The sequence below is a fragment of the Acipenser ruthenus genome, chromosome 1 (genome assembly GCF_902713425.1).
Source record: "Acipenser ruthenus chromosome 1, fAciRut3.2 maternal haplotype, whole genome shotgun sequence".
Lineage (NCBI taxonomy): Eukaryota > Metazoa > Chordata > Actinopteri > Acipenseriformes > Acipenseridae > Acipenser > Acipenser ruthenus.
The window spans coordinates 101,335,070-101,358,467 of NC_081189.1; the positions used below are offsets into that span (position 1 = coordinate 101,335,070).

The 23,398-nt window shown below is 37.3% G+C and overlaps 1 protein-coding gene across 6 annotated transcripts in view; it reads right to left on the minus strand.

Annotated features, from left to right (window-relative positions):
* The window catches only part of LOC117421182 (slit homolog 2 protein), a 163,769-nt gene that overhangs the window by 133,585 nt on the left and 6,786 nt on the right, over window positions 1-23,398 (minus strand). For all 6 annotated transcript variants that reach the window (XM_034035243.3, XM_034035246.3, XM_034035244.3 and 3 more), the window contains exon 4: window positions 22,214-22,285. In XM_034035243.3, the coding sequence (XP_033891134.1) occupies window positions 22,214-22,285 (72 nt within the window). The remainder of the gene's footprint in view (window positions 1-22,213; window positions 22,286-23,398) is intronic.

A 23,398-nucleotide genomic window follows, 5' to 3' on the forward strand; every position in this document is an offset into this window, starting at 1 on the left:
ATAGCAGATTCCCCAACCTACTCAGCATTGATTGTCTGGGCGTTGTCACTGCGTCACTAACCCTTTGCGGTCCTATGTCGGACCTGGTCCAACATCGCAATTTTCCCTTTCCGGTCCAATGTTGGACCCTGTCCGTCATCATCAAAAAGACGCAAAAAACAGGTCTCCAGATGTTTTTTCTCCGGAAAAAGCTGAGAAAACCATTCAATGGCTGAGTGAGACCGATAGGAGCCGAGAGAAGCCGAAAAAAAAAAACAAAAGGGCGTATCTCATGAATACTAATAGACCCGACGCCAGATAGATAACACGGACATAAACAAACAAGATAGCTGCTTCGGCATCCAGCGCTCAAAGAACATCACAGACATTTGCAGAGCTTTTTTTAGATGTTATAGTAATAAAATAACGACTTGGATCGCATTATTGAGGAGTTTGGTGATAAAACGAGTGATCAAGAGATGATTTATTGGTATGTACTATTATTAAGAAGCATTTGAAAAATATAGCGAACAAGGGGTAGGACGGGGTTGGAGAAGCAGTACTGAGTGTCCTGTTGATATGCAGTGTTTTTTAAACCTGTTTTACTGTGAAAAAAAATACTTTTAAACAGCGCGTCTAAAATAAACTGTGCGTGTGAAAATAAATTGGACCTGACGCGCCTGACACGCGCTCAATAAATGGACCGCTAAGGGCTAAATGCGCTTGCGCTGGGTTTTTATTTTGATCAGAATCACACTTTTGGAGAAGCCACACCCTACGCGGCAGACGCGTTTGACTTTAAACACTGCGTCTGCGATTGAACTCGTTTCATCAGTATCGCGCCCACAGACAAAACTGGGCAGGATCCATCACGTTGGTATCTCTTTAAGAGAATCACACTCAAACCACCACAAACATTCAATTGCAGTTTGCAACCCAAAGATGTAAATTCACATGAAACTCACAAAAATACATGCCAGAATATTAAAATATTAAAACACACTCAGAGATAATGTCTAAACCTATAAACCAAATATTTGTTTTGCAAGTTTATGCTTAGTCCTTTGCCCTGAATCTGTCATTTTACCAAAGTCAAAGTTCAGCGTCTTACCACTAAGCAACTAAGCGACTGCTGTGTGGTCATTTCTCTACACCTTGCATGTTTATACAATGTGCCACTTTCTTGATATTTTAAATAAGACGACAGAAGGTCAGGACAAAACTTTATCTGTTTTTGTAATATCCATTGCTTACTTCAATACTATAAGATGAGAAAATAATGTTATGGCCACTAACAGCAAAAAATATGATGTGAAAACTGAACCTATTTGTAACACTTACATAATGTGTCATGCCAACTTTAGAACTGGTTGTTATTCACTAAACGGCCTAAGACCCAAGAGTAATCACACACTGCATCTTCAAGACCGTGTTAGCACTGGCTGTAAACACTGATATTTGAGAATAACCAACTAATAACTCTGACAAACACTGTATTTTTTTTTAACAGAAAAGGAACTCATATGTAGACAATGCACTGTTCCTTTTGTCATCCTCAGATCTATAAATTAAACACAAATTCAGATAAAGCACTATTTTTCTGTCTCATCCACAACTTAATGATAATACAGCTAGAACATGCATTTGCCTACTGGTGAAGCAAAGGTTCTAATGTGTACAGTTTACAGTTGTACATTACCCATCTTATTCATGATCTAAGTGAACTGCAAAAAGGAAACAATCAAATAGAAGATCAGAACGTATCCTACATAGGAAAGCTACTACCTGTACTCTAATTAAATTGGAAATCGGGCACGCAAATACAATTATAAAGGATTATAAATGCTAATAACCTGCTCACTATGCAAAGCACAATAAACCAGTAGGCTGACCCATTGTTACAGCAGGTGGGTGGTAAATTAAAAGAAACTAGACAAGGAGTTTCAGAGCTCGATAAATGGGTTTAAAGAAAAGTGAAAGGCCCCAAAGAGACTGGTACCAGCAGGTACAGCCATTTAATCCTCAGCTCACATACAAACTTAAACTAGTTCATTATTATTTTTTTGTTCATTAGAAAGCTGTAAACGGACAGGTTGATCCTTTGCTCCAGGGTCTAACAGATTTGTTTATTGTTTTCACTAGCTGCTCAGCCTTCGACTACAAATTCAGTTGAAGTCTAACTGTGGAAAGAGTGGAAAGGTATATTTATAGCCAGGTCAGGAAGTTAAAACATTTTTCCACTGGCAAGGTACTGGTGGTTCTGGTTTCATGTATAGGATTCCTGAAAAACTAATAATAATAATAATAATAATAAGAAGAAGAAGAAGAAGAAGAAGAAGAAGAAGAAGAAGAAGAAGAAGAAGAAGAAGAAGAAGAAGAAGAATATCTTTATATAGCACCTTTCATAGTTTACCACCATCACAAAGCACTTTACAGAGGTAGTCTGTGAACTGTGCATTATATGCAGAGTTACTTACAATAGGACATTGATTTAACATCTCATCTGCAGGACGGAGCACAAGGAGGTTAAGTGACTTGCTCAGGGTCACACAGTGAGTCAGTCAGTGGCAGAGGTGGGATCTGAACCAGTGACTGTCAGTGGTAGTGGTGGGATATGAACTGGTGACCTTCTGGTTACAAGCCCTGGACTTTAACCACTGGACCACACTGCCTCCTAAATACAAAAATTAATGTTACTTAATGTTAAGAATTCATCCACAACTCAAAGCAGGGATAACTTGCATTCTAGAAAGTGTTTTGCAACATATAAGACGTTTATTTGTTGACAATTTATATAAACCATTTGACATTTTACAAGATTATGTTAATGGAACTCTTCATTGTTTAGATTGCCTAAAACCACATATGGCATGTACTGCACTTTCCAAAATACTAAAACAATGTGAAGTTAAAGCCATACATTGGGGCTGATGTAAAGATATATGAAGAGCATAGACAGCAGCGCTTTACCGGGCAAACTGAAACTCTGGTGCTTTCAGTTTGGTCTACTGCCAAGGCTGCTGTGGCCACTGACTGTGTACGAGGTTTCTTTGACAACAATGAGAAGCTGGAAGCTTTAACCCTTTGCGGTCCATTGTCGGACTGGGTCCGACATTGCAATTATTCCTCACAGGTCCTTTGTCGGACTGGGTCCGACATCATTATAGCAACGCAATAAATGGGTGTCTAGTTGTTTTTTCTCCGGAAAAAGCCGAGAAAACCATTCAATTGCCGAGTGGGAGCGACAGGAGCCGAGACAAGTCGAATAGTCATACATGGTATCAGGTATCAGATAACGGGGGCGGTCTGAAGTAAACAAGTTGGCTGACTGAATCAGCGCACAGAAAACACAGACATTTGCAGAGCTTTTTTGAGACGTTATAGTAATAAAATAATGACTTGGATCGCATTATTGAGGAGTTTGGTGGTAAAACGAGTGATCCGGAGATGATCGATCGGTATGTACGACTGTTATTATTATTATTATTACTTATTTCTTACATAGGTGAACGCTATAGCAAACGAAAGGGGGGGGCGGGGCTGGAGATGCCTAGTGAGTGCTTTGTTGATATGCAGGGTCATTTAAACCCGTTTGACTGTGGAAAAAAATGCTTTTAAAAAGCGCGTCTAAAATTAACTGCGCGTGTGAAAATTAATTAGACCTGACGTGCAATTAATAAATGGTCTGCAAAGGGTTAATCAGTTCATAAGTCAGGAAATGGTTAGGAGTTCCACGCTGCCTCAGTAGTAGTCAACGAGGTGCAAAAGCAGGAGGAGAGGATGAGGTGTGTAAAGGCCGTTTCCCAGGCCAAGCAGGGAAAATGGATGAGATGGGAGAGTTTGGAACAACGCCAAGATCAGCTGGCAAGACCCATGGACAATGGAACAGAGCATGATCAGTTTCCTCATCAGATCAATATATGATGTTCTCCCATCACCACAGAACCTAAACCTCTGGGTGGGTGAGGATCCCTCATGTGCTTTGTGCTCATCACCTCCAACATTAAGGCACATTTTGACAGGATGTAAGGTGGGTCTTAGCCAAGGACAGTTTACTTGGCACCATGACCAGGTGCTGTGATGTCTGGCCTTAGCATTGGAAGACAAGCGTAACATGACCAATAAGTTGCCACCAGTTCCATCAAAGCATTACACACAAAAGACAATATTCCTCCATCCAGGAGAGCAACCACCAAGAAAAGGTGTTAAAACAAAGCCTCGCCCAGGACAACTGGAAGCTGCTAGAGACTAGAAAATGCTGGCAGATGTTGGTTAACGGCTTATTTTTCCACCTGAGATTGTCACCACTAACCTTTGACCAGACATTGTCTTGTGGTCTGGATCAGCACACCTTGTTCATCTGGTAGAGTTAACAGTGCCATGGGAGGATGCTGTGGCTGAGGCTTATGAGAGGAAGAAACTTCGGTATGCTCAACTAGCTGCTGAGGCGGAACAGCGAAGATGGAGAGTCTGTGTTTACCCAGCGGAAGTGGGTTGTCAAGGATTTGTGGCACAAGTGGTCAAGAAGAACTTATCTGAAGCAGCAGAAAGGAGCAGCAACTGGCTGTGATTGAGATGGAAAGATTCTGGCTGGGGATCTGAAGCACAATAGAAAGAAAGCAACGCTGATGTATGGGTAAGTGAGCTGGGATAAGTTGAGTGGGAGACGGAGGGGGGTGATGCTGGGACGCCAGAATCACTGTCGAGCCTTGAGGTGTCATGGGCTAGTCGATGAAACATCAAGGACGGAAGGTGCCCACTTGAAGACCCCAGAGATGTACCCTACTTAACTCAATCCAGACGGTTGTCATGCTGATGCGCTGGGGAGACCTCACTGTGGTTGATCCCCGGAGCCAGCATCACAGCCTTTGTGTGTGATGATGTGCTGGGGAGGCAAAATAAGCTGATCCCTGGAGCCAGCATTACACTTCAGCCATCCACACCAGGCAGAAGGATATCTGCATAATCAGATGGAAAGAAACGCAAATAGCAGGAGATGCAGATGGATCACATTATTTTATTGTAAAGCTACGTCTTAGCTGGTGCTTATCTTGGCGAGAGCCGAGTTCAAATCAGCATGAAGTTTTAACATCTACTCTCATGTAATGGAAATCATAATTTTTACAAGGTGCAAACCATTGTATAACCGATTAATTAAGCACTGTATAAAACCACACACCTTCAGAGACCTGTCATTGGCCTCAGGATGGCTACTGTGGTACACTTCCTGATGCAGCGACGCTTTGCTCTTGTTGAGGACAGGCAGGAAAACCTTCAGAGAAGAAGGGCAAGTCGGAGAAGACCCTTTGTTTGGGATGCCGGAGGATGCGGGGGTAAGGCATTATCGTCTCTCTCCACAAGGCATCCTAGACCTAATTGCTGAATTTCACCTTTGCAACACCTGGTTGACTGTCCTCCTGGTAACACTGACAGCATTGACTTGCTCCACTATAGAGGACCATATGGCCTCTTTGGCAGCATAACTGATGTTGGCTGACGCTTTTCCAAATAACTCAATTTCATGCTGAGTGACCTCAGCCGTAAGGACTCTCAGCTCCTCCTCAGAAGACTTTTCTTTTCCGTGCACTAAGAGGACTTTACTGCCCTTCCTTTGACATAAGTTTTTGTTTGGTTTGATTTTCGTGCTCCACAAATCTCATACAGTGCCTACTACTCTCTGTACTCCTAACTCATCTCACCTTTGGACTAAACACCCGACGCACAGGTAGCGCTCATTGCGACCTTCATTGTCTTGATTGCAGCTCATTATTTGTGTGTGTTGAGTAATTTGCATTGCTCTTAAGCTTACATAGGCCGCAGTGCAAAATAATTTCCTGGCCGCTAGGCAATTTGTATTTTGCAGACACAATTGTTTGCACTGCGCCTATCCTTACGTCACAACATCACCACAATGCCTTTGTAAAGGCTTGCATGCATTTAGAGATATATATGAACATTGAGTCTGCTCTACCATATCATTATATCTGAAAACACATATTTAGTCTCCCTCCAGTTTTGCATTAGTAAGGTAGACATCTTACTCCTCCTGGCACTGGTGAGCCCCATTACTAAATTAAACACAGCAGACCTTTTTGGGTCGTATTTCATTTCTTCATAATCATACTTGCTTCTACCAAATCACCTGAGGTATCTGTTGTAGTCCTACTCTTACAGACAGGCTGTCTCCAAGCAGAGGCATTATGCAATCTGTTGTTGGCCTATGGGGGGAAGCCTTACTTTTTTTTCAATGGGATGATCTGCCTCACTAGATGAGTTTAGTCTTGAGGTCTCATTATGTTTCTGTGTAATACATATCTGCTAAGCAACACTTTTAAAAGCACTCCTCTGCTGGAACTAATTTATGCAGGATACAATACAAACACTCGTGCATAAATATTTCTTGGTGAATTACAGTGTAACCACAAATGCAATGTGTTATTTATTTCACAAATTACAACCCACTTTGGGCTAAATAAAATGTGAAATTGTGGTGTGCCACATACGGCTTACTGTATATGGCTATGGGGCTTTGTTTTTTAATCTACAAAGGAATGGTTACTTCTCAATCACTTAATCCAATGCAAAAAAAATCTATGTTTTATTTTCTCTATCACCTACCAGGAGCTACCACTGAGTGGACCGGTCTGTTTGTAATGTGTTTTATTAAAGTTGTACATTGTTTAGGCAAATCTAGCTGTTCTCCCTGCTATCTCTGGACATGCAAATAATCCAAGAGCACAACCCAACCCTATTTCTCTCCAGGCAATGCTTTCTTCGCTTACCCAAAAATCCTAAAATTCTTGTACTGTATATTGTAAAGTGCCGTGCTAATATTTTCTATTTGTTATTACAGTTATAGAAAAAGGTGAAAGGTCTACTGTAGGGTTTAATCATTAAAATGGAAAAAAACCATAACATGTTAAAATTGGTGGTTCTCTCCATTTGTTGTTTGCAAATATATCATGAACAAATCCATTCAAAGCAAACTAAGCCCAGGCAACACAATCCACAAAAAGTATGACATTTTCCATCTGCTAACACAATGCATATCTAAATGGTAGCTAGAGTGTTGGGGGGCCATTTGACCAGATCAAATAATAAAGGAAGCAGGCCACATAATTCATTAAGGTTCCATAAAATGCCTAGGAACTTCACAGAAAGTGTGAAAATAGAAAGTGCGACTAAAGCTTGGGTCAGCAACCCCAAAGAGCAGCAGCTTGTAACTATCATTCTGTATAACACTCCCATTTGCCTTTGTATCTTTGTTTTCTGGTAATGGTAATGTGTTGTAGTTGTCATCGAGAAAAGGGCAGGCTTTATTCAATTCTATTTACCATCATCTTCCCACTTACTCCAGACATTTTCATTATTCAGCCTTTTAGATGCCATGACACTTCTTCCATGACCTCTGGCCCTCACCCCGAGAGGCTACATTCAAGCAGAACAACAAAAAATGTACCACCAACCTGGATCTTTCTATGATCCTCCAGTAATAACTACAGACAGGAGGTCATTTTAATTTCTCCTCTAAAACAAAAATATCTACAAAGAAAGGGCATCGAATCAAACATAAAACAATAAAAAACGCTTAGCTACTATGTTTTTCTTATTTATATGCTCCATAAAATGAAGTAGGGCAACACATGAGACACACTTTGACGTCATGTCATTCCAACAAAGACACACTGCTGCCAATGGGATATATAAAAAATGGCTTTAAAATGCTGTTTTATCGTTAAACAACATACGACACTCTTAGACATACGACACTCTGTTGCTCGGTTGGTAGTTGCTAGGCCTCATACCGGGGAAGACATACGTAACTCTCTCCTACTGAGAAGCAAACTGCCTACGAAGCTATCTGAAAACAAACCTCAAATCTATCAATCAGAGATCACTGTGGGGGTTTAACTTGTAGCTATCAAGAAGTAAAAAAAAAAAAAATTGTAACCATTTTTTTGAGAAATCTATTTAATTGTTCACTTAATGTTACTGGCTTTTAATACAGGCACTTCAATATACACATTTTAGTTCAATAATCTCTTTGGGGTCTCACTTTATTTGGTAAATTTAAACATATAAAAAAAGCCTTTAAATTCCAAGGTGCAGGTGGCTAATGTTTTTTTTTTTCTTTCTTCTTTTTTAGCAGCAGGAAGCTATTTTGTTGGAATTATTCAAAGACAGCTGTAAGGTAGTTTTATTAGCATGCATCTATCTTTATAGATTGGTCTATGCTACCCTGTTTTGTCCCAGAACTACTTGTGTCATATGAATTGATTTCTACTGTACTGGGTTCATACAAGTACACATTCAATACGTCTGTATGACAACAATCTACATATGAACTGAGATGTCACCCTAAAGCAGAAACTAAACCATCTCTAACTTAAAACCGCATGAATAATTTCATGAGTGTAAAATCTCCACTGATGCCTTTAGGAGATGGACAAAACAATCACACTCTTAGTTAGATCTCTAATGGCAAGCTCTTCCTGGTACTCTTAGTGAGACTTTATTTACTTTGCTTTGTATTGTTATAGTTACTTCCCCAACAGCAGTCAAGAAGTGTCTAAGCACTAAAAATCAACACAGTGGCACTTTTCATTCACTAATTAAAAGCTGTGTTTGCAAGCAGTGACCTAAACAAGTTTTTTTTTTTTTTTTTTTTTTTTAATAAAAAATGGATTCTGGCCCCTTCCTGAGGCTTACGTGATATTCAGCTGCTTTGCAGCACTCAGCATGGGATATCAGAACACTGTGGAACTGTTTGCTCTGTCAATCACCTGTCAATCCACACAGCACTCTACAAACATGCCTTGTATTTGGAACCTATTTCTTGTTCCCCTGCAATTACAAACTTTAGCACCTTCTATGAGATTGTATTGAATTGCTCACTGTTTATTTCCTTTTCTTTCATCTCAAAGCAATGATGTAGGAGTCCAAAACTATATAAATAAGAAAAACACCCTCAAATAGATATATTATTACTTCTTTTTATATATTATTTTTAATCACCAATTTTGGATTCTTTAGTAAACTATAACATCTTCTTGTTTCCATGTTTAGCCTACAAGAACATCAATTTGAATTTAAAATAGAGAGGAGCAACTGAAACACACTTCATATCTTCAGAGATATCCTGCTAACTTTCTGAACCAAGGCTTTGACACTATAAATCCCTTCTATGAACAATCTGTGGTGGTTTCACTCAAGAAAACTCTTATCTTAATGGCAGCTGAAGCATTCTGGGTGGATGCAGACGTTAAAGCTGCCAGATTCCTGCTCTGTCATCTGCAAGGCATCTTGCTTGAAGAGGAAGCACTCCAGTGGAGGCATTCTTATCATTATTCTTATTGCTGTAATGTGCCGGCATCTGTAGCTCAGACAGCAAACCACAAGCAGTGTTAATAAGGGAATCTTAGGGGCTTTAGTGATGTGATATTTTAGCTTTGTTTTGCTACACCATTATTTTTTTTTTTTTTAATGTTTGATTACCTCAATCCAAATATGTAATCCTTGTATTTTGAAGTAAAATATGAAAGCTAGAAAAAAATAAAAAAACTGAAACAATCTGCAACAAATTTAAATGTGATAAAAAATTATTTTACTAAACTAATTTGTAACATGTAGACTACATACAATTATTGAAAACTATATAATCTAATCTGGGGGGGGCAATTTAAAAAAAAACAAAACAAGAACAACATTACATTTTAAAACAATGATGATAATTCCTTGGTAACCCTTCCTAAAAGCTGATTATCTTCCCCAGACGTTCCTGTCCTACATCTAATCTTCTCTGTCCACTTCCTACTCACATTTAAAAGATTAATGGCATCTGTTAATACCATGAAAATCCTTTGACACATCACATTCACACGTCTTCTGGCAATTCAATTAAAAATCATTTAACAGATCTTTCAAAACAAGCTAAATATTAGCAAAGCAATAAATGAATTAAAGCTCTCCCTTTTACTTTCATCAACAGGCTTGTTTGTGTGGCAGAGCCCTATACTCTTACTTTTCAGTCTCTGAATGGAAGGGGGTTATAATCCAGTCTGATTATGTGCACTGCATTGAAATGTAGAATGGCAAACTTGGGATATTAGGGCTTCTAGGAAACAAACAATAAAAGCTCCCAATGTATATATTTTTTTAAAAAAAAACTTTTTTCCCCAGTTGTTAATTAAATGATTATTGTGCAATACAATTCAAAACACTCTTATCCAGGGTTACTAAATTGACTGCAGAAAGGTTTGTAAACGCAGGACGATAAAAAAAATCCTATTACTAACCGACAAGGTTCCCACAACGCTCTGTTAGATGGCTTGTCATGACCAAGGTTAAGAATCTAGACACAAAACAAAGATCAGGCCTACCCAACTCCCCGTCCAATTTTCCCATCGCCCAGTGACCTAGGTAACACTCTGGCCAATAAAGAACAAATTTAATTTCTCCAGCATTTTGTGAGGATTAGGAACAATTGTCGGCCAGCAATGACTTTTTACCCTTACTTTTTTTTCTTCCCCTTACAGTGCATTCCTCTACTCTAAATAGAAAAGAGCTCAGAACAAACACAACTTGAATTAGGGCTTTTTTCAATCAATTGGAACCGTAGGAGGGGAAGCAATCAACATTTCTGCTGTCTCTCCTCTGCTATTCAGTTACTTCAAGGTTTAATCTGTCCTTGGTCATTGTCTGGCCATATTGATTTTTTATCTTTTCTCCTGCCTTGTTTATTCTTTTCTCCTGCCTTGTTTATTTTTCTCCTAAATTTCAATCAAAAAGACGTCCTCCGTTTACAGGCCTACCCAAAGGCTTTGTCAGTCACAAAATGATGGTGTTAGCCATGACAGGCCTTTTTGACTTTCATTACTTCCTGACACTGAGATCAAATATCCAACTTCAAACTCTGTCTAATAGGTTTATTATATCAACGCTTACCAAGGTAAGACATCAGGTAAGCACCTAGTTAACTGACTCTGTACACCAACAATTCAACTTGAAATAAACCAAATGCACTGCGGAACCTTCTGAGAGAACATATATTTCACATGGTTCACACGTGCGGATACTGACACACATTCTTCTTAAGTAAGTTTATTGAGGGAAAAAAGGCCTCAGCTCTGACATGTTTAGTCCTTTTGTTCAAGTTAGCCCAGTCAGAGCTCTTCTAATGATACCCATGTTATTCACTGAGTACAGAAAACACCATTGTGACACTGCATCTGCCAAATTAAATTTATAGCACAGAAATAATACCATAAAGGAAAGAAAATATAATTTAGCTGAAACCAAAATCCAATTCTTAATTTCTTAGATAGTCGACAACAATAGGCCTGTTCATCAAGTCCTAGATTCGTTCTTGTTCAAAAATAGCTTGCAGCAACCTGCAATCAATCACCAGCAAACAGCCTTCAGAAACATTTTTCTTTTCAATTGAATTGACCGATTTGACCTTAAAGGAATATCACAGACAGATAGAGGAAGTTCAAACTTATTCAAAGTAGAACTTGACAAGGGCAATGCACATTTTGAATCGTTAAGAAAAATGTGTAGTATGTTGATATTGATTTCTTAATTATCAATATATTATCAATATAGCAGTCTATTATTTATTTATTTATTTATTTATTTATTTATTTATTAGCAGACACCCGTATCCAGGGCGACTCACAGTTGTTATAAAATATCACAGCAAAGTATCAGACTACAAAACACCACAATACAGAATATCACATTACAGATACGAGCAGTTATAAAGTACAGTAAAATCAGTAGAAAATAAGATCAAATTCAAATAAGAGCTAAATAAAGAATACAGCAAGCAATTACATTTAAGAGCGAATTTGACTAAGAGCATTTAAACTTATAGTAATAATATTTGCTTACAAGAGTAAATTCAATTAAGAGCACATAGTAAGTATGATAAATGGATAAGAACAATTTCAGATAAGAGCAATTACAAAAAAAAACATGAATACAGATACCTATAAGAGTAAAATCAAGTACAGTGATACATCATCCACAGTTAATTTATTTTGCTAGAAGCGGACACAGAAATGAATCACCAAGTTTAACAGTTGAGGCTGCAATGATTAGAAGCAGAAAGCTAAAATGCAATTCCACAACAACAGAATCTATTATTTAATCTCATAGCATACACATTATCCATCTGCTGCGATTGCAGAGCCTAAAGGACAGAAAATCAGCGATTGGAAAATAAAGCAACAACAAAATAAATATTTGCTTGGTTTTCAACTGCCTTTCAAAACAATATTTATACTGATGTTTAATCAAATTAAAAGCAACGTTTTTAAAGGAAATGTGTGCAGCACCTCATTGTGACATTAGTAAAAGTCCTGCATTCTTCTTCAAAACTTTTTGGAGGATTTAAGAAAATATTGGACGAAGCTGTTGGGTCCTTTCGTGCCACCTTATGTTGACATATCCTGTACCACCAACCATTAAACAACAGATGAAGTCTGTATGGTGTGATTTATTGAACAGATTGCATACAGGAAGAGCTCCCTAGAACTCACCTAAGGGGTGGCTGGTGAAACCATGATCCATTTGGGGCATACACATGATTCATTCAGAATATTTGTTTTATGTTTGTGGTAAGCTTTTTTTTGTATGCGATTAATAACATGGGACAAATGCATGTTACCGCCTGCATCCTGAAGGAATGACTAGTGTCTCTGATATTTTAGTTGTATGTAAGCCTACTATCACTGAATACAATTACATTTTTTTTAACTGAATTGGAAATATTCCCATTTATTGTACAGTAGGAAATGAAGGTATCAGATTCTAGGTGCGTCCTCTGCTAAGTACATTTAACTCCTAGGTGACAAGGGATTGCACAGAAGTTTGGCTAAAAGCTCCCTTGTCCCTTTGCAGATTTATATCCATAAAACACAGATTTCCTGACAGACTAATGCCATACTGGGAACATTTCTGTAGCCACCCCCCTTCCCTCCTTTTCTGTCATTAAACCTAAATCAAAACCACCTGGACAGCATTTCAGCTGGCAAACTGAGGCGGCTGTCAGCCCCCATGCCCTAGTGGCCTGCCTCCGTGTTTACCACTTCCTGTTTGCTGGTCTGCCGCAATGGAGTGACTCCAGAGATGTAAAACCTGACAGAACTGTCAAAGCATTCTGCCCAATTTCAGGAATGACATAAAAAGGACAAAGGATGAGGAAATGATCTAGTCTGATTATATGACTCTTCTGTAAAGGGAATCATGTCTCTTATGTTGACAGAACATCTTCTCAGTACCAATACAGTTTTCTAACCTCTATATGTACATTGTAAACGAGTTGTTTTAATTTCAGCTATATTTTGCTAATCCATAAATGCAAAAACAAAAATTTGGTACAGATATCACCCTAAACTAAAATCACTTTCACTGTAATAAACAGTGGTTACGCAGCAATAATGTATTGGGGAAACTGAGCTTCACAATACCTATAGAAAGTCTACACCCCCTTGAACTTTTTTCACATTTTGTTTTGTCAGTGTCTCAGAGTTTCATACATTTAAATGAGGATTTTTTTTCCACTTATCTACACACCATACTCCACACTGTTAAGGGGAAAAAGTTTTTACTGAGAAAAATTATATATTAAAAAGACAAAACTGAAAGATCATAATTAGATAAGTCCCCACCCCCCTGAGTTAATAAATGGTGGAAGCACCTTTGGCAGCAATTACAGCTGTGAGTCTGCTGGGATAGGTCTCTACCAACTTTGCACACCTAGATTTGGTAATATTTGACCATTCTTCTTTACAAAACTGTTCAAGCTCTGTCAAGTTCCTTGGGGAGCGTTGATTGATGGACAGCAATCTTCGATTGGATTTAGGTCGGGGCTCTGACTGGACCACTCAAGGACATTTACCTTTTTGTTCCATAGCCACTCCACTGTAGCTTTGGCTGTGTGCTTTGGGTCGTTGTCATGCTGAAAGGTGAACTTCCGTCCCAGTTTCAGCTTTCTTGCAGAGGGCAGCAGGTTTTCCTCAAGGACTTCTCTGTACTTTACTCCATTCATTTTCCCTTCTATCCTGACAAGTGCCCCAGTCCCTGCCGATGACAAACATCCCCATAACATAATGCTGCCACCACCATGCTTCACAGTAGGGATGGTGTTCTTTGGGTGATGCGCCATGTTGGGTTTGCGCCAAACATAACGCTTTGCATTTAGGCCAAAAAGTTCCATTTTAGTTTTGTCAGACCACAAAACTTTTTGCCACATGGCTACAGAATCTCCTGAGTGTTTTTTTTGCATACTTCAAACGGGATTCAAGGTGGGCTTTCTTGAGTAATGGCTTCCTTCTTGCCACCCTACCATACAGGCCAGATTTGTGGAATGCTTGGGATATTGTAGTCACATGCACTTTGACCAGTCTTGGCCATAAAAGCCTGTAGCTCTTGCAAAGTTGCCATTGGCCTCTTGGTAGCCTCTCTGATCAGTCTCCTTCTTGCTCGGTCATCCAGTTTGGAGGGACGGCCTGATCTAGGCAGGGTCTTGGTGGTGCCATACACCTTCCACTTCTTAATTTCTATAGACTTTCTATAGGCACTGTATATACACTCCATATCAAACATTAAGCCATTATCTGAAAGTCAGTGGACTGTGAGATTTAGAGTTGCAGTAAATATCAGAGCTGCAAAATAAACTTACCAGGAGTTTAGGGGGGATTTATTTTCTCACTGGAGGACCTTTTTCTAGTTACAACGGGGTGAGAACTCAAAAGCCAAATTTTAATTGAGGGGCTTTAAAAAAATAAAATAAACAGATGGTGGTAAAATTTAAATCCTGTTAGGACCAGTACAAAGTGATATGATGTCAATTCAATAAATAAAAACAAATTGTTCTCGCACCTCTGTTGTAAAATACCTATGACAGCCATTTAGAGTAACTTTTATTCTCCTTTGCATAAAAAAACCTTCAGTGTTCCCAACACTCAAAACCAGCGGTAGCTATCATGGCAGCTTACTGGATGAGTAATGATGTCGATGTGACCAGACAACGGTAACCGTAGCAACTGTAACCTGCAATTCCAGTGCAGCCATTGTTAGATTTAATGTGGCAGAGGCCAAAGAGGCCAAGAGTAAAATTAAGAACAGAACTATGGTCTCTGACACATCCAGTGCCCCGCACTTTAATCACAGCTGGCAGAAATGAATTCAGAAGGAATTTTTGTAGACTCCCCATCTTGCTTTCTACTTTCATTTCAGGCCTTAGGGGGTCTAAGCCAAATGACTACTGTCAACCCCAAATAGTTTTGGTTTAGATTTATTGTCAGGTTTATAAAAAAAATTTTAAAAAAGATTTGATTTATTTATGTAATAACACTGGATTCTATCAGTTTTACAATAATTGTCTTCCACATTCACAAATGCATGTAAATAAGAAACACAAGTGCTTTGCTGATATTCCATACAATAGATTCTCAAAGATTTGGGTCTACTGCTTGGCAAGCCATAGCTGAGCTGAGCAGCAAACAACGATCAATGAACTGTGATCCAACAAGCCGAATGAAGCAGTCAAAACCCATTTTCCTCAGATGAGCACTCAGCAGGCTGTTAACTGTGCACTTTATCAGAAGTACTGTAGAAGGACCAGGGCAAGTCCATGGAAATGGGAATCCAGGTCACTGGTTACAACTTCAGCACACAATACAGCAAGCAAAATCTTTTGTGAAACATTTATTTAACAATGAAGCTAAAGTCTAACCCTTCATTACTGGCAAAGCACATTGAAATGTTTGTGTCTGTTAAAATGTGTATGAAACAACAAAAACAGCCCAAGAGATGGGATGGACATAAAAAGTCACTTGAAAATTGTAATTAGCCATGATTCTCCTTCCAAAAAAAGAAAGTATAGTAATGAAAATACAACTTTTAATTGTGGTGGTGCTATCCTTTGTAAAGCAGATTTTTCAACAGTAGCAAATAATAATAATAATAATAATAATAATAATAATAATAATAATAAAACTGTGATAACAGACAGCTGATGTTTTTTTTTTTTACATTTTATGCAAAGTTATCAATAAATAATTGAACACGTTAATATAGTTTTTGTTATTATATATATATATATATATATCTATGGATAAAAAATAGGAGTTAATCTCATAATACAGCAACAATACATTTAAAGTTATATAGATTTAGCAATCCAGTAAAACAAAGAAATTGCTATTTTAAACCTACTACAACTAAAATGTACCAAAAATGTAATGCAACTGAAATGCCTATTCTTCTCTGTCTTTTTTGTCTCTTCCTTCTGTCAACAAGTGCATGTAATTGTATTACATTGCCCTAGAGTTTATACAGAGTTGGTATTATTTTACAGAATTCTGTTAATGGACGGGCTGAATGGAAATGCTATTTAAACTAGGCTCTTGCTCCAACAAACACAGCTGTGACCGGACGACTATTTCTGAGTATGTATCTTGACCTAAACATGCAACGATCTGCCAGCCGGTCCAAAGAGAAATTGGAGCAGACAGCAAAGAGAAAGGGTAGTCGTCAGCTAACAGCAGCCAACCGTGTCTAATCTTAATTCATATCCACTATACACTCCCCTTTCATGTTGCAATTAAGCTTCAAAAGATGCATATGTGCCGTTTCAACTGGCATCTAATTCAAAGAGCTGCGTTAAAGGGTATGGCAATGTCTGAAACAAAAAGCCTTTTACAGTCCTTTTAAAATATTCAAATAGCCTAAAAGTGAATTGTGGAATTCACTGACATACAATAACCCTGGTACCCTATATTAATGAAGCTACCTTTTACGGAAGACATTTTAAAAAAAGAAGATTTAAAGCTTTACTTTTTAATTAAACCACAGATATTGCAACATGGGGGTGACTGCCTGTATCCTGAAGATTCATTTACTCATATTTCTATCTATTGGTTTTAAATTCAACAGATATCATATCAATCTTTCATACAAAAAATGTATTATCCTGATGAAAATTCAAGTTATAATAATAATAATAATAATAATAATAATAATAATAATAATAATAAATACATACTGAAGTTAATGTATATACCATAGGTGTTCAGTATACACCAGTCATGTACAGATTTTCAATCATATGGTCTGATCAGTTAAAAAAAAAAAAAAAAAGTGGTGGCTCATCATAAGAGGCTAAGGCTAAGCCTACGTGTAATTTTGTAAAAGTTAAAAAAAGCTTACCTTACATCATGCATTCAAAGGTCTACTGTATTGCTATTGGCCTCAAAATGGGTGGGATTCTGTGTGTCTTCAACCTGCATTCACCCACCCCTATGCGCTACAGTGATTTCAAAAATCTTCCACAGGCTGTAAAGTTTTTTTTTCTACAAATGACATCACTCAAGATTCATCAATCAAATAAGTCCACAATATGGAACTTTTTATTGCGTATAATAAAAAAATGTATAATATATATAAGTTAGGAGTCGCTACTGGTAAAAACCCTTAGGCAAAAAAACAAATTAAATCATAAACATCCCTTCAACCACTTCACTTTGATATACACTATCCAATGCAATTTGGCCATAAATGTACAACACAGCATCCACGTGCTTTAGTACTATATCAAACATGTTCATGATTAAAGAAGCACATTTTAAAACACCCATACATTTAAGAAAATCTTTAAAACATTAGATCAGCAGACACATATTTTGGCCTTTTAGCTTCTTGTATATAATCTTATACAAAGGCCTAAATATTTGTCTTGTGGGCTAATATCTTTCACTATTATTATTATTATTATTATTATTATTATTATTATTATTATTATTATTATTATTAGTCGTAGTAATCGTATTAGTATTATATGATTAAAAACAACTCAAAGATGTGTAATGGGATTAAGAGTTTACAATGAATTGTAGTACTTTTAAGGCTTTGTGGAAATTCTTTTTAGCAACTGCCAAATGCTGCTTGAGACATTGCTGTTGCCTCTATTTATATATTTTAGCTTGAGGTATTATGCATTTGGCATAAATATAAACATGCCTCAATCACATAATAACTCCCTCCAGAAAATAGCTTTGCAGTCAGCTGCTCAACGCAATAAAAAAGTACCTTCAGTAATAAGATTCAGATAGTCTAATATTATTACATTGTTTGTTGAAAAGCTTTTTTCATAAAAATGGATGAAAACCAATGTCATGCTTAATAACAATATAATTTTACCACTCTAGCCACGTTCAGGTTTGTTTTTTTTATGCCAATAAAATGTCTGTTTTCATCTTTTAGCAGTTAACTTTCTTGTTATATCCAGTTATTGAGCCGCATATTACCTATGTACTACTCAGAGACAGCAGTAAAATTGTACTGTTACTATATAAAAACACGAAGGAAAAGACGGGATCATTCAAGTTACATCGACGAAGGAAATATTAAACACATCCCCCCCAAATTATCATCCAGAATAACCAATAGTAGTTAAACGAAACATGTAGTGAAAATCTTTTTTTCTTAAAGTAAGTGTATGTTTGCCACCACAGACCTGATATAGAGGTGTGGTTTAAAACTAAGTTATAGTTTCAGCAACCCACACACTGAAGATAATAATAGCTTTGCCTAAGCAAAGTAAACCATGTTTTTGTTGGACATCTAGTACTATTCAATTCAGCTGCTTTGGCAAAGAATTCTGAAGCCCTATTATTTGACACTATTAAATAGGGTAAAGCTGGTGATTTTTTTTCTACAAACAGCAGATCCTAAAAGGCATGTCTTCAACGCACACTGCATGACATCATCTCAGAAAAATGCTAAATTGTTATTTATCTTAAATAGTAGCCTATTTTATTTCACCCCAGTCCTTCACTGTTTAACGTTCCTGACACAACTTTAACTTCATCATTTAATGTTCCCGATGCAACTTTTCCTTTTTGTGCGTCTGCATGTGCTCTCTGGATAAACAGTCACTCGAGTCTTGTTGAAACTGACAAGTGGCACCGTGAACACAGTTTTTTAGAGGGTGATTACATTTTTTTGTTATCACATAAGAATAACATGTTGGTTCAGTTAGGGCATTTCTAAAATATCTAAAGTGAAAACTAGTATAATAGCTGACGTTGTTTTTTTTTTCCTTCCTAAACTGACAAACAAAACATTTTCCGGCAGACCCGATGAAAAACAACATTTGCTCCAGAACAGGCACTGCCTCCCTCATCGATGCTGCATTCCTAGCAGGATCTCTCGATTTGCTGAAAATAATTGTGAAAGCTTATAATACAAAGCAAAAGTTGTTTAATATCATATCAGTGTTTACAAAGACACTGTACACCTGTTTTTACTAACATTTTTTAAACATTATACCAGCAAATTATTTAGGGAACAGTTCGGAGATTTTCCAAATGGTTTCATGTGGGCATTAAAATTTTTGAAAATCCAGTATTGCACCGAATATAGCCTTGCAGACAAATAATATTTCTCAAGAACAGGCAAGGATAGTCCTCCCTAGTTCAGAGTGTGAGAGTTTCCTTTTCTTTATTCTGAGCTGAGAACATACCATACAAAATCTACCCGACAGTGAGATTGGCAGCATTTTCCATTTCAGCATTTTCTACTATTAATTATACTGATTACTGATAGCCTAAAACTTAGTTCCAATCTTCACATCATAAATTATTAACATGCAAATAAACATTTTTTCTATTCCAATTAAAAGTATGAATTGTCTAGACCAATGTCTTTATCTTTTACGGTGTAAAATTGACTGCACTGGCACTGTAATGGGTCCCAAAACCCATTGCAGGCAGAAAAATGCGCACTCTTGCTCCATCCTGTAGTCCACTCGCTATTTTCTGTAGGAATCTAACCCTGTTCCTTTGTCATCTTTTACCACACTCCAACACCTCTCTGGAGCCCAGACAATGAAAACTTAAAAATAACCCCTTTTACAATTTAGACCTCTGTGCCTGGGGTTCTCATAACACAATTAATTATAGCTTTTAGAAAACATGGAGAAAATGACTTGCTGTATTCTACAATACATATATAAAGAGCCAACTTCCCAACATTTTGCTATGTTTACATACCTTTGTCAAGGAAAGTGTGTTTGAAAACAAACAGTGGAGGTACTTACAGGTTTTGGATGTCATGGCAACTACACTAATTTATTTCTATTTAAATCTATTAATGTGACTGTGATGTCATTCACCACATACTGTAGTTGATGATGTAATGGTCTACTATTCCTTTCTATTTAAACCTTCAGGCATCATGGTACTGAGTTTATTTATCCATTTATTTTCTTTTAGTCTTCTATATTGTACATTGTTTAATTTAATTTTTCTAAAATGATGAATTTTAGGTAATTCATGTTATGCTTGTTCTTTGTAAAGTGCTGAACCGCTGGTTTTAGTGTATTATGTATTATGCTGGGTAATAATTTAGAATATGTAATTATTAATGGTACTCTTTTAACCTTATTTTTCATTTTATTATATTCAAGTAGTTCATTTCTATTGTTTGTCAATTCTTTCTTAATTAATCTGTTCTTTATATCCTCATTTTTAAGATTTATTTTTAATTCCTTTCTCTGTTTTTATAGTCATTTTCATCAGAACAGATGAAAATGGCTCTTTTTGTATGGATAGGATGTGCAGATGACATATGTAGGTACTGATGCATATCAGTAGGTTTTGAATAAAGATCTGTTTTAATAAATCCTTGATCAAGTTTAACCAAGGTATATAAGAATTCAATTTCTGATTCTGTCCACCTTAGATCTACCGAAAAATATTAGGATGGATATTATTTGCTAATTTATGAAACTGGAAAATAGATTCCTCTCCATGTGTACATATTACGAAAATGTCATCCATGTATCTTATGTATTTTAAATGTTTCCTGTATACTTTACCCAACAACATATCCTCCGATTTACCCATATATGTGCTTGCAAAATGCATGCCTAACTTTGAGCCTATTGCTGTGCCATCATTCTGCTTGAAACATTTATTTCCAAATGTAAAATAACTAATTCCTAAAACTATCTTGATTATATTTAATATCTCTTCTGTAGGTATTATGTTCTTATTTTTTCTGTTATAGAAAGATAGCAATAGATAGATAGATAGATAGATAGATAGATAGATAGATAGATGTACCTGTAAGAGGTGAAGTGAGATGGAAGCAATCAGACTGAAATAAAGGCTCAATCTTGAAAGCTTTAAAACAGTTATACAGTAATCAGTCGCGTATCTGCCCGTCACATATCCGCCCTACCCGTTTACCCGCCATGATCAACCTCTTCAGCAACGTTAGTTTATTACTGAACAGAGAAGATTAGTTCAGAGAGTGCTGATCCACCAGAGTTTTTGTACACTGTGTTGTATGTGCTCCGTGCACAACCATTGCTGGAAGTGTCACGTGAGCTGTTCAGTGTGTTGACTTGATATGTAAATAAATCCTGTTCTCCTGCGGGGGGCGTATCAACTTCAATCTCTGTGTCGCTCTCCTGCCTGTCAAGCAGCAGCAAATGCACGCGCCCACACTGCAGACAGCTACTCTGTCATAAGCATTAATACCCTGCATCTTTCTAAACAAGGGATTTAGGGGAGTTCCTTTATAAAAGCTGAATCTCAAAACAATAATTGTGTGAATATGTACCGTGAAAATGTACCGCCATCCCTTTTCTTTGCAGCGCCAGCAATAAAGTCGCTGACAAGGTGAGTGTCTTTTATTTATTAACCACAAACAACTGTAGCTGGCTTCCAATCTCACACTGTAGGCAGGTACTGTTTCTCCCTTAAAAAACTGGCACACACTTTTTTAACAGCTCCTCCTCCACCATTCACACATGGAGCCGTGCAATCTAACTAACCCCATTCACTCCCGGCTGCGCATACACACTCACATGCATACCAGTTTAACAATACACACAACGCGTACAACACATAACAACCACAGCAGCGGGTCTTCTGAGCCCCCAGTTGTCCAGGTCGCTACAATAATAATTGTTACAGCTGTGTATAATGGTATTTAAAACAGGATTCATTTATCCGCCTTTTTACATATCCGCCCTTACTCTGGTCCCACGGCAGGCGGATATGCAGCGGATTACTGTATTGCGTGTCTACTGAAATGCGCTGATCTCTTGCAAAAGAAGAAGGTGCTAAAAACCAAAATACAAGCACAGGATTTCAATGACATCAGCACCATGAACCAGTAACGTGTCATTTTAATAAGACAGAAAGTGTGTACTTACAGTCTATACAGCTTCACAGCTCCCAGGAAGAGCAGTTCAGGAAATACTTGCAAGCTATTCTTATTCAGACGCCTGGAATGGAAAAAAAGACAATTGGAAAAGTTCAGAATGCATATCTTACGCCAGATGCTACTTTACATGTAAAGCTTTGTGAACGCCAAACATGCTTCAGCAGCTGTTACATAAAGATGACGTTCTACTTTCATGAAACCTATGTTCGTTAATGTGTAAAGGTTGCTAATTACATATAGATGGCTTAGATTTTTAGAAGCCATACTTGCATAATAGAAATAATAGCAGTGCAACCTGTCAAAGGGTTCGAAAATATTTTGCAGTACAACCTGCATAAATTCTTTGGAACAGTTACTGTCACTTAAACAATAAGTTTAGTTTGCACTGATGTTTCGAAATGTTAAAGAGGAAGTAAAACGCCAGCATCTAGCAAACACTGTCACAAAGGAAGAGTACAAAACAGATCTGGGAAAAACAAATAGCAACCCAGCTACGGAATTCGTAAAAGGTCTACAGAGCAAACAGGCCTTCCCTCTTCAATTTACTTTAAAAGCTATAAAAAAAGATTATACGAACAACCCAAGTTTAGATTAAAATGAAATTTACAGCTCCAGAGTATAAACTAGAAATTATTTTGTACATTGAGAATTAAAATATATAATTAGACAATCAGAAGTAAACAAAGGCAACAAACAGACCACCAGTCTTAACAAAGAAACTGTATCAGTCTCTAAAAATGATTATTTACAAATGAATATGATTCTGGTATTTGCAGTGCATGTAAGTGCGGAGTTGATATTTAATCATCCATTCTTTTTAAGGTATTTATCTGTTGCTGTGCCTTGCTCTTGCATTTTGCTTTTCTAGTTGCAAACCTGGGAATGTATTGGTTTTTGCACGACCATGGGCCAAACAAGTGGAGAGTTTAGCAAACAAACAGGCTTCACTACAGTTAATGAGCTAAGGTAGCATGCACTTACTGGTGACAACTAAGATGTACCAGTCAATAGGGCCATTTATGATAAAGCGATCCCCAACCTTGTTACGCTTAACTTATGCTAACTAAAACTGTTTTTATTGTGTTATCTTTTAAAGGTCTACACTCCTATTCGTTAAGTATTCAAGAGTCCCACACTAAAATTAAAAGGTCACTCATACCTTGAGCATTTTCCA